At 36.4% G+C, this 12,761-nt stretch overlaps 1 protein-coding gene across 2 annotated transcripts; it reads left to right on the top strand.

Annotated features, from left to right (window-relative positions):
* The first annotated feature begins 4,571 nt into the window (after positions 1 to 4,571).
* On the top strand, positions 4,572 to 12,361 carry LOC122662547 (pyridoxine/pyridoxamine 5'-phosphate oxidase 1, chloroplastic-like). 2 transcript variants are annotated; one of them, XM_043858205.1, is made up of 13 exons: positions 4,572 to 4,724; positions 4,810 to 4,848; positions 6,080 to 6,247; positions 6,334 to 6,439; positions 7,895 to 8,061; positions 8,207 to 8,449; positions 8,692 to 8,780; positions 8,975 to 9,025; positions 9,144 to 9,234; positions 11,339 to 11,443; positions 11,575 to 11,645; positions 11,968 to 12,063; positions 12,171 to 12,361. In XM_043858205.1, the coding sequence occupies exons 1-13, from the start codon at positions 4,590 to 4,592 to the stop codon at positions 12,235 to 12,237; spliced, it is 1,428 nt and encodes a 475-aa protein (XP_043714140.1). In that variant the 5' UTR covers positions 4,572 to 4,589; the 3' UTR covers positions 12,238 to 12,361. The 2 variants fall into 2 exon arrangements, with proteins under 2 accessions (XP_043714140.1, XP_043714141.1); XM_043858206.1 differs by lacking the exon at positions 11,575 to 11,645.
* Positions 12,362 to 12,761: the final 400 nt, after the last annotated feature.

Genomic DNA, 12,761 nt, shown 5'->3' with positions numbered 1-12,761 from the left:
TATTCTAGAACTAAAAAAGAATGAAAAGCTTTGATGGGAACTGTAATTAATAAAAGGGAATTTCCAAGCTTCAGAGTGGATCATACATCCTTTTGTGTTTAAGCTTAGACCATCTTTCCATGTTTTTTGTTGTTGGATGAGTTTGGAAAAAAATAATGAGAATTCCAGTAAAGGTATACTTGTAATATTTCAATTATATTTTCATAAAGAAAATGTCAAAGTCAGATTCTGAGAGCCTCATGAGATTTCCAGTTCAATCAAAAAGTTAAAAAGAATAATTTTTGTTTTCCATCCCTTCTTATTTTATGGGGTTTACATGCCAAGTTGCATTGTGTTGTGTTTGTGTAGGTAATGACTTTCCCAAAATTGCTGGACTAGGTAAACACTAGGGATGCTTAATTCTAAAGAGTTTTCTTGTGAATGGACAAATGGGTTATAAAATTGTTTAAGCTCCATTCGTTTCGGCGTAAAATTTTATCAGAAAAATTTTACAAGTTGAGAAGTTTTCCAGTACTTGTTTTTCAATGAAAACAAACATTAGAAAAAAAATTTCGAACGCCAAAACAAATAGAGCCTTTAAGAAATAGTTCAACTAATATAGAGTGCATCAGAAAAACATGGACAACTGAGCGACTACATGGATGCATGAACATAAATGTGAGGGTATTTGTTTGAAAATGATTTTAAAATTCGGCGTGTGGCCATCCACATCATTCTATCACATGGCTCAAAAGAGGAATCATTGTGATAAACTTATGAATAAAGATTTTTAAAATGAAAATAAGCCTCTTTTTTTTTTTTAATGGAACCAAAGGATTCCTCCTTATGGAGCATAATTAAGCCTCTTGGTTTAGAACTTCGGATAGCGAAAATTCAAGCAGTCATGGATACTGAGAATTCAAAGATATGTTATGGCAAAAAAATAGGGGTACAAATTATTTGACACCTTGAGGATTGTCAACAAAAAAATCCCTTTAATTAAACATGTTAAATCTAGATTATCAGATTGGTGGGTGCCAATTAAGGCCACTAATTTGCATATTTCAATTGAAATCAAACTTAAGATATTTAGAAGGTCTCAATTCCTAAGAATGCAAAGAATCACCATATGATTTTAACACAAATTAGTTAAGTCCCTATTGTTTGGCCTTTCATGGTCAAAACTCACCCAACATGAAACACTTATAACCACCCTCCCCCCAAATGAATAAATGGGGTGTTGTTCTCTGTGCCGCAGTGCAGGCTGTGCCCAGGCACATGGGGGTGGGCGCAATGACCACCCTACCCCCCTGAGTGGTAGGCCCATGTGTCTGGGTGCAGCCTGCACTGCGGTACTGAGAACAATTCTCCCTAAATAAATAAAAGTAATGAGGAAGAAGAAATGTAACAATGTGATACCAGCCATCTAAACCAACGCTTGGTTACTTTTCTTGGGAAGATGTGTAGAAACTGAATTGATCTTTTGTTTGGTTGGACCAGGAAAACATAAGAGAAAATTAAAGGGGTAAGTTTCTCTTGATTGGTTGGTCTACATATATAGGTAGACTAGCACTCTTTTGCCACATGGATAGTTAGATGGACTGAAATTTTGTTGATAGGTATACCCCATATCCCTTGCTCTCTTTTAATTTCAATTCAAAAGGAGTTAGTCACGTGACAAACTAAAGTATTGAAAAATTAAGGAGGAGGTTTTCATGCACAACCGCATAAGGTGGGGAGGGATTACGATGAGTCAAATAGGGGGCATTTGGTTATTTCGACCTCCTATTCTGAGAGGGTGGCATGATCGTGCAAGCGTGCACAACCATGCACAAAACTTTTGCACGGTTAATAATTAACAAAAGGGTATTACAAGAATGATTGAATGACCAACAGATAGATGTATGGACATACAAAGTTAAATGTAGGGGTGTAAGTTTGACCCTATTGGCCCAGCCCGCCCTGAGACCGTTGTTGGGGCTACAAATGATTGTGGCTGAGGCTAGAGAAGTGTGTCAACATTGGTGGGTGAAGGAAGCACTAGACGCACTGGTTACACACCGGATGCAACAACCAGAGCAAGATGGTTGTTGGCAAGTTACTTGTAATTTCCAATTGCAGTGACTGTTAGAAATATTCATCTTTTCTTAAATCTTTTCTTTAGACCTCTGAGAATAGCCATCAGGGTTTGAAACTATTTCTTCTTCTTCTTCTCAGAGCCAATCAGGGTCAGCTCGGTCCAACTCTGAGGGCGATTTAGAATTGAATTTTTCAGGCCTTGGGTCTAGGCTAGGCTCGGACCTGGGTTAAGGGGACTCAGTGTTGGGCTAGGGTTTTAAAAAACTCGATCCAATCCGACCCAATTACCAACCTAGGTAAATGATTGAATTTAGGACTGGAATATTACAAGTGGCCAATCCATGTCATCCCCTACATATACAAAGGCTAAAATGACTGAATTAGCCATCCAAGTGGCACGATTTGATTTTGTGTGATGTCCACCTATTTTTGTAGACAAGCTTGTTAAGAGAAACTTTTGCCTAATTGAAAAGAAATTTTTTTCTCAAATGTGTTCTAGGTTCCCCCCCCCGGTTAACATGGCATTTAAAAACATTTCAAACTTTTAGACTGAACAATAATCCGAGTACAAAATTACGGACCCAGTCTCCTTCACCCATGGTGAAGGTGAATCCCTTGACCCTTGAGTTATTCCGGTAATAGGATAAGTATCATGGAAGGGATATTTTCGACTTCATCTAATAGAGGAGGATAATTATGCTGGGTGTTTTCTTCACCCACTAAGAGGAAAACTTTCTTACAAAATTAAATTCTACTTTTTAGAAGGGTCATAATATACGCAGCCTTACTCTTACTTTCGCAAAAAAACTGTTGATTCGAACGCATAACGTCTTGATTACAATGGAACAACCTTTATCATTGCACCCCTCTAGATATTGTATCTAATCAATAATATCATTTAAATGTAGTTGTTGGCATTGATAAGAAGAACTTGGGGGGGGGGGGGGGAATTAAGTAAACCATACCCAAACCAAATAAAAAGGATGGAAAAGAGATACATGCCCCCTCTATGTGCCGACCTTTCCTTTGTCAAGCCAATGAACGTGAGAAAATACTTTGCAATCCACATATAGGTAGGGCTGTAAATGGATAATCGAAAATCTGAATTCGATCCGCATCCGCATCCGCATCCGCATCCGTATCCGTATCCGTTTAGGGGCATTCGTATTCGTTTAGAGATATCCGGAAAAAAATCCGAATACTCCGATAGAAATCCGAATTCGAATACTTAATTATAAAAAATTAAGTAAATAACGATCTTTGAGGTTTTTGAAGATTCAACAAGTTCTAGAATATGAGGAAAAGAAAATCATAATCTAAAACTATGGATTGAGAATAAATTGTATCCACTAGGGGGAGGAAGGTTCGAGTTACACAAGGCAGAGGTGTAAATGGATAGCCGAAAATCCGAATTCGATCCGCATCCGAATCAATCCGAATCCATTTAGAGGTATCCGTATTCGATCAGAAAATATCCGAATCCGATTACATCCGATCCGTATCCAAGCAGATTTACAGGCCTACATATAGGGAGGTCACATGGTCATAAAAAACAAAGGCTATTGCGTGTTAGACAAGAAAGAGTCTTCTTTTGTTTTTTAGTAGAACAATATAGATAAATTTTTCATTATTAATTAACTTTTTTTTTTATTTAAAAAAAAAAAACTTAGACCAAAACAACCCAGACCATATGCCGATCCAAAATCATTGGGGCCAATTCCGACTTCGCTCTATCCGGATTAGACCAATCTTGCATGAAAACTAGGGTTTAAGTTGTTTTTAGTTGATTTCCATCAATTCTAAACCGATTCTGACCAATTCCAATCGATCAATCTCAATTCCAATTCCTATTTTTTAAACCCTAAACCATATATCCCTTCCATTACTGTTAACCCATAGAGAAAGAAGGTTAGTTACGTGGGTTAAAAAGGGAAATGATGAAGGTCTAGATCACCTACAGGATTTTAATAATCAGAATCGGATTCGAATCAGTCAGAGCCGATTCCAATTCAAATCGACTTGAATCGATTCACTCCAACCGAGTCTAAGCTATTATGGGGTGAAAATAGAATCAGCTAAGGAATCCGAAATCAGTTCAGTAATCGGTCTGATTCAAATTGAAATACAAAGAAAATGATTAGGGATTGGCTGATCCGATTTATGATTAGGATCAGTAGAATCAACCGATTCTTGGATTTGATTCCAGATTCTTGAAACCACGGTTCACCTAGCCCGGTTGCCGTTGTGAAACAAAAAGACAAAAAGGGCTTGTTTCATTCAAACTTGACGAAAGTGTTAAACACGGACAAACGCAGCAGACGGAAACGGACGAGATGATGTACGAAATTCAGCACCGAAATCATGCGCAGTTCGACCATCTCTCTCTCTCTGTCTCTCTGCTGCTTATGTATATAAAGGGAGGTGGGAAGGGAGAGAGAGCGATGAACTTACCTACAGAGATACAGAGAGAGTGAGTTCTCTGTCAACTTCCGCTTCCTCCTACATTCTTCTCCAGTCTTCAAGTGAGAGGAATGGCTAGTAACGTTGCTTCGTCTCTGGAAAGCTTGAACAATCCGGATTCCATTTCTTATCTGACGCAGCAGGAGGCGGCTGAGATTGATGAGGTTCTTATTGGTCCTCTTGGGTTTAGCATCGACCAGTTAATGGTTTGTGAGGTTTCCCCTATTTCCCTTTTTAATGGGTTTCGTTTCGTTCTTTGTTGCACTGACTCCTCTTCGCCTGGTCTTGTAGGAATTGGCTGGTTTGAGTGTTGCAACATCTATAACTGAGGTAATTGTAGGAACTACCTGTTTGCTTTTGTGATCTTGTCGTTTGAGTTCCTGTGTCTTTCCTCTTTTTGATGGTTCTGCATTTCGAATTTAGTTTAAACATAATTGAGTAGCAGATATAGCGGGTTTATATCTCTACTAAAAATTAGAGAAAGTGAAGAGGAGAAAATAATTGAATTGAATAAATTGGTCTATTGTGAAAACTTTTGATTTTACACACTTAAAGATTTTGAGGAAACTAATTTTCATTTTGATTGGTTAAGTGCGGATTTTTAATGCTGAAAATTTGGTAATGAAGATGAGGGAAGTACAGGAATGAAATATGTGAGTTAATCTGTTAGATTTTTTATGTGGATGTTTGGATAGACCTCAGTGATCATGTGCAGCCTCTGCCTTCTCATGCATCCCTCTTGTTGGAGGAAGTGCAAGCAATTGGAATTTAATGATCAAGAACAGAACTATATCAGTTAGGGCTATAGCCTTTTGTAAATAGCAGCATCTGAATGACAGCTGCTATTAACTGTATTTTATGACTTCGATGGCATTTCCTATTTTGTGCTGATAAAATATAATTGTTTGCAGCTAAATCAATTCATGCACAATACATGAGAAAAATGAAGTAATACAACCTTGTGAAAGCACCTACATTTACATTAGTCGATTCCCCTCCCTCTGATGAATGGCAATTTTATTGATAAGAAAAGAAAACAAGAGCAAAGGAGCAGAAAATCCCAAAGACTTTCAAGTAAAACAGAGGCCAACCAATTAGCTGAACTCTAATAATGAGTCCTTAAGCTAGTATACTTTCTGAAGACTTAAACTGCACATGCAAAGACTGAGATGTTTTGAAAGGATGTAAGATCTTTGGCCTCCCTGATGATGTGAGCTTCATTTCACAGCCCTGTGATCTGCATTATGAACTATAGTTAAGTATAATTGCTGAATATGCCTTCAGTCAACAGCCTATGATTCACGAGGAGGGGCTAATATGAAGCCAAAGCAGAAGACCTTGATATCATCTCTGTTGGAGTCATATATTCCAATTGGCCCTTAAATGCCTGAATCACTCAACCATAGCAATCCCTGAAAGAGAATCCAGTGTCCACATGCCCTGGGTGTCTCATTGTTGAAACTACCTTCATTATCTTTACAACTACATATTCTAAGAGATATTGTAGATTACTTTCAAGCTAAATGATGCTTCATTGCATATGGAAATATTATTTTGGCAGGTTTACAGGCCAAATGAATATAGTCGTGTTCTTGCTATTTGCGGTCCAGAAAATAATGGTGGTTATGGTCTGGTTGCTGCTCGTCATCTACATCACTTTGGGTATAAACCATTTGTTTGTTATCCAAAACGTACTCCGAAGCCTCTTTACACTGGTCTGGTTACCCAGGTACTGTGGTGAACAAAATTTAAACTTGTTGTGAATAAGAAGGTTGAGTTCATTATTGAGAAATTTTTCTACATGTGTTTTTGTAGCTCGAATCACTGTCAGTCCCTTTCTTGTCAATCGAAGACCTGCCTGCGGACCTGTCAAATGACTTTGACATTATAGTAGATGCACTGTTTGGATTCTCATTCTATGGTAATTAATCTTTTCTTTGCTCTTTAAACTATAAATCGTAAACGGAGTGATATATCATTGAAAGTAGGGAAGGCTTCGTTATATAATCCTAATTAATAACGAAACAGTCTTATAGTCTTGGTATACTCTGATGTAGCTTGATGTCTGGTATACATGTATGACCATATGCATCTTTTGCATTTATTTATGGTTGGTTAATTGCAGCAAAGTGCTTTCTTCTACAGTTTAAGCTGAAATTCTGCAATGGATTATTTATCTCTGTCACTTATAAGAAAATGGACTCTCTTCATTGTCTCATCTTTCAAATCCTTTTGTCTCCAAATCCCTGAAATGCAACTCAACACAGCTTCAATAAATAAATAAATAAATATATATATATATATATATTAAATTCTCTAGAGTAGTTAGTCAGGAAAACGAAAAAAGGCTTCAAACAGTTCAAAAGAAGATCATAGGTGCATCTTAAAAAAATAAGTGAATGAAATTTCATGGGAAGAAGCAGTAATATGTGCTTCTCAGGGTAAAAACAAAAAGGAAGGCAGAAATTCATCTGGCCAAGATTTTACCCCATAGAAGAAGAGGTAAAAAGTGCAAAAACAAAAATGAAATTGTGACAGGAAATGAACAGTAGGTACAAAATCTCACGTTCAAATCTAGAAGAGTTTTTCTCTCCATGATGTTGAGGAAGAAGAGTGAAAATATCTGGCATGAAATGAAGAAACAGAGAAAACTGGAACATTGAGTGGAAATTTTCTGGCCTCTTTGTATTTTGGAATAGATTGTAGATCTTGGAGTCTGTTTGCTATACTCTTTTATTCTCCTTCTCTTTGTACACCCTTTTGGCTTCACCTTTAGCCAAGAAGGTGTACATTCTGTTTTCCCAATCAGAAGTTATATCAATTATCAACAATGTGACTTGAGGAAACTTTTTACAGAAATACCTGTTGAGAAAATGACTAGTGGTCATTTCTTTTGCGACTTTCTGACAACATTCTCTGAAAGTATGAAAACGTTTTGTGCTGCCTTATTGTGTCAAAATTCTAGTCAATTCTCATATCAAGCAACATTATAAAACCTCACCTACTCATATGGAGTAAACTTTGGTCTTGAAAGCAAAAGAGTACTATGGAGTTTGCTTCCAGAGATGTTATCTTAATGCAAGTGAAGGAACTGGGCACAGAAAATCTTGATTCTATAGTTGTAGTCTTCAACTAATTCATTGAGTCTGGGTGTTTTCTATGGCCTTGATCGAGTCTTATATGATGCATTTAATACAATTGTCTCAATCAAGTTTTGTTAGTCCTAAAATATCATGCCGTTTTCATGTTGTTTTACTGTATTTCCTTATCAGGATATGGGAGGATTTCCATTTTATTATTTCGGATTTGAATGGATTGCTTGAAATATATCCATTTTATATATGAAGAATAACTGCAATATTCCTAAATTCTTCAGGTAACCAAAGGCCTCCTTTTGATGACCTCATCCGAAAGATGGTTTGTTTGCACATTAATAATCAAATATGTCAAATATTACCTGCTATTGTGTCTGTGGACATTCCCTCCGGGTGGCATGTTGAAGAAGGTGACATAAATGGTGAAGGCATTACTCCTGACATGCTGGTCTGTCTCTGACGGAACCCTTAATTGTATTATCGGCACTCAATAATTAAGTAATCAACAAAATTATTTCCCAATATTGTTATTGGGATTTGCCTTTCCATTTTTATTACATTATCATTTCAATGTGTTCTGTGTTTGCTTCTAGGTTTCAATAACTGCTCCAAAGTTGTGTGCCAAGAAGTTTTGTGGTCCTCACCATTTCCTTGGGGGTAGATTCATTCCAGCTGCTATTGCAGATAAGTTTAAACTTCATCTTCCACCATATCCTGGCACTTCCATGTGTGTACGGATAGGAAAGCCTCCACCAATTGATATATCATCTCTAAGAGGGAACTACATTTCAACAGAGTTCCTTGAGGACCATGTGGGAGCTGACCCTATAGATCAGGTATTGTGAAAATAATGAAGATGATCATTGATCCCAAATTTTCTTTAAAAACGTTTATGGCACCTTAAGATTACCCACAGAGTTAGTTCTTTTTTTAGAGGCAATAATGCTGTTCTATGAGCCAAGCGTCTACCTGGTTTTGTAGAACATGTGGACTGTTATTTTATTTTTTTTTGTATTTGTCACAATTATATGCAAAATTTATTTCTTCTGCAAGATTTAAGTGTATAGTTTATGTGCAGTTCCACAAATGGATTAATGATGCAGTGGCAGCTGGGTTGCAGGGACCAAATGCTGTGGCTTTGTCAACTGCCAGAAAAGATGGAAAACCGTATATCTCCCATCTTTCATTTTGTGTTTCTTTAATTCCTTGGTATCAGTAAATTGAACTATTTACTAATGTCATGAACATTATTTTATCTTATGTGTAAATAATGATCAAATGTTCATTTATTTGCAGGATTTTTTTAAAGACCTTTTATATAGTTATATATACCTAATGGTCTGTTCTCCTCTCTTCCGCAGTTCATCACGAATGGTCTTGCTTAAAGGAGTTAACAAAGAGGGTTTTGTTTGGTTAGTGATCTTCGACAATTGTTCCTCATTTGATTAAACTAATCTTTGTTTGTATTAGTCTTAAATCAGTTGCTTGAATGCTTGCTCTCTTAGCTTTTTTGGTCTTTCTGTTTCTTAGGTCTACCAATTATGAAAGTCGGAAGGCATGTGAAATATCTGAAAATCCTCGTGTGGCACTTCTTTTCTATTGGGAGGGTCTTAAACGCCAGGTGAATCACATATAAACCCAGCATATAATACAACTACTGTCTTGAACAACATCATTTGAGGTCAGGCAAGCCGAGATCATTTTTCCTTTCTAGGCAAGGCATCTTCTAGGACATGAATAGATGGTTATTAAAAAGTAAAAAAAGGTGGCAGAACAGCTTGGTAACTTGTCCAAACTAATTTGAGCCATGTGGACGATGATGTGGAAACTCCCAACCATAAAGATAGGTAGGGAACTCTTGGATTTGTGACACATGTCAAATTTGGTGGTTAAACTCAATTATATTCCAACTTATATTCAACTATTCCTGCATTTTTTTCACTGGTCCATATGATTGGTTCCTATCTCATTGTTAAATTTTGTTTGACCTTTTCACTCTATTGCTCTCAATTGTAAAACTTGGATTGGGATGAAATTTTATTGGTTGAGGATTGTGGTCCACTTGTGTGCCAAATTTGAATGACGGGTGAGCTGCCGGCCTACCATGTGGTAGATATATGTGATATGTTTTGCCAGGCCTGGTAACACGTCCATTCTATGACCTCCTCCTCAAAATAAAAACAACAATCTTATCTTTAACTTTTCATTAAAACAAATAAACAATACTTGAATAAGCTAGCACCTTAAAAACTACATAGTTACATGTAAGATTACTTCCTACTGCAGAGAAATGAACAATGGAACAACTCTGATTAGGGTGATTAATTAATTTAAAAAAAACTAAATATATCTAATTAACTAACAAGTGAAAAATGTAGCCAAATTTAGTAAATTAAATGAATACATCCAATAATGTGTACCAGATGCCCTCGCCCTTGCCGGTACCCCTACCTTCGCTTTCTCTAATGCAGTCTATACACTAGCTGTTTGTGCTTGGCTTTGTACTGATCTTAGCTTTGCTCTTGCTTCTTAAATGGGATAAACTTCAATCTCTTTGAAGGTTTCAGATCTGCATCTGGATCTGAGGAACGAGCTCGATCAAATGTAGAAAGAAGATCGAAAGCGTTTAAGAGGTATAGGAACATAGAGTTTGCGAAGGTAGACCATTGAGGTAGGTAGTGTCATAGGAGTCCATAGGAAGATTTATACACAAGTGGTAGCTGAAGAATACATTCTGTAGAGTATGCGTAAGTTAGACAACTGTATTCTCCCAATATGTTGTTTTCATTCTAAAATGCCATTATCTTTTTATAATTTATATGTAATGTGCATAATCTGAAATTGAAAATGTTGTATTTCTTTTTTAGCATTGTAACAGTATTTGGGTGATTGGCTTCTACATACCACCTGCCTAACCTTAATTTTGAGCTCTATGGCCCTTCTTATGCATAAAAGAATCTTTTAGGTATGTCCTAGTTGATGATTATATAACTATGGCTTTGCTCATTCTGGACTTGATTCCTTTACTCTCTTGAGTTGCTTGATTGAGCAGTCCAGTATACTTTATCGAAAGTACATGACTTTGAGTTAATTTGGTCTGAAAGTCGTTGAAACTGCTGATAGGGTTCCTGTCTTTGGTTGATTGATCTATTATGGTGCTCGTGTCAAGTTAGGAGTCATGAGAAGTCTGTATAAGGTCTCTGTATTTGATTTTACGCAATTAGTGAATGAGAGAATTGCTTGTGCAATGTTGTTGGTTTGGTGTTCATTCCAAGATTCTTAATGGGTTAATGCTCTCAATGCATATCAGAACAATGGTCAGATATCATTGGTGTAATTCAAATAGAACCTATTCATCTTCATTTTGTCTCTCGAAAACAGACATTAAAATATCTTCATTTATCTATACTCTATTTTGTTATCTTTATTTGATTTTATTATTTTCCAAAAATATCCTTGCCCACATCCGAAGGCCCTACCGGCTACCGCAGTCCATAATTGATATGAAACTTCATGAACCTAAAGTATACACTACATCCATTTATCCCTAAATTATTTTTCTACTTAAGATTCTTACTTCAATTTTCCTGCACCATTTGAATCCCAAGCCACAAAACTAGGCCTCTAATGTGGATATATTGTTAGTGCAATAAGATTGAGACTATGATAAATTTCTATGTGATGCAGTTATATGACATTATTTCTTACATCATTTTGCCTTGTAGGTAAGAGTGGAAGGGAATGTGCAGAAGCTTTCTGATGAAGAATCTGAGAATTACTTCCATACTCGTCCTCGTTGTGCTCAGATCGGAGCATTAGTTAGCAAGCAGGTCTGTCTTTCTCAGCTTACTGCTTGCATATAACTTATTGATATTCAATTGATAAATTTTCTGAACTTGGTAAATGTTCCATTGATGTGTTCTCTTTGACCGTGAACACTAAATCTATCACCTCCCTTCAGAGTACCATTATTCCTGGAAGGGATGCTCTTCATCAAGAATATAAAGAACTGGAAGCAAAATTTTCTGATAGGTAAGTTTGAAATAAATTTCTAATTTTATGATTACTTCTGAAACACATTTACGTTTAAGTTTGTGTGAAACACTGAGTTTATCACTCTACTAATATGGTTCATTTAATTCTTCCTAACCAAACCCCCTCCCCCAAAACAATAATAATAATAATTCATCTACAAGTCGAATAGCAACACATTTCAGAAGGAACTTAATCTGAAGCAAATATTTTATCTTTGAATTCGAATAATAACTTCATGTAAAACACCTCTCTTGGCTTCAAATATAAATTGGGCATTGGTGTTGGGAACTTAGCAAGAATGATCTTCCTCAATGTGCAGAACTATGATTCCAAAGCCCAAAAGCTGGGGAGGGTACCGTCTAAAACCAGTAAACATTGAGTTTTGGCAAGGACAACAGTCTCGTCTGCATGATCGGTGTGTAAATATCATATTTGTTGCTAATCTGTTGTTGATTGGCATAGATTTCTTGGAATAGAGTTGATTGTCTTCGTAATGAATTTCTGTTTTCTTCTTTTTGATAGGTTGCAATATTCTCTTCAAGAGATCGATGCGAGGCCAGTATGGAAAATTAATCGGTTGGCCCCATGACTAGTATTTTGATTTCATCTTGTAATGATCTTGATACGGATCCATTTATTGCTTTTACATATTGTTCAGTTAAACTGGTGAGAGGCATGCATAATGCATCGCATGATTTTCATGGTTAAGTTCATGAAATTATGATTGGTGGGCATTCAAGTAATGTAACAAACAGGGTAATTAGAGTCTGTTTTATAATGTTTCAATTCTTAAAAACTTTAAAATATATATATATATTAAGAAGAAAGAGAGCGTTTGGTAAAATGGAAACGCTTTTCTCTTTCCTCTTCCTCTTCTCTATCCCATCTCGATTAAGCACCAATTTTTCGACTCCTTGCATTGGGAGTCCCATACTGCTCTGGATGGAGCTGGCACTCAAAAACCACATCATGTTCACACATCTTCTCTTCTACATTCTGCAATCTTGTTTCTGATGGGAAGTTTTTCTTTTTCAATTATGTTTTTGAAATGCAAAAGCAAATTTTTTTGTTTTTGTATTTCTCAAAATTAATATTTGGAACGCCCCATTTCAA

This window comes from Telopea speciosissima, chromosome 5 (assembly GCF_018873765.1).
Source record: "Telopea speciosissima isolate NSW1024214 ecotype Mountain lineage chromosome 5, Tspe_v1, whole genome shotgun sequence".
Classification (NCBI taxonomy): Eukaryota; Viridiplantae; Streptophyta; class Magnoliopsida; order Proteales; family Proteaceae; genus Telopea; species Telopea speciosissima.
This window is presented reverse-complemented; position numbering and strand designations above follow the sequence as displayed.

Bases quoted from the DNA above. Each gene is read 5' to 3' on its own strand.
- LOC122662547 (XM_043858205.1), top strand. From the start codon at position 4,590: ATGGCTAGTAACGTTGCTTCGTCTCTGGAAAGCTTGAACAATCCGGAT. The intron at 9,235-11,338 runs GTGAATCACATA...TTTGCCTTGTAG, and splicing joins GGGAGGGTCTTAAACGCCAG to GTAAGAGTGGAAGGGAATGT. The intron at 11,444-11,574 runs GTCTGTCTTTCT...ACCTCCCTTCAG, and splicing joins GAGCATTAGTTAGCAAGCAG to AGTACCATTATTCCTGGAAG.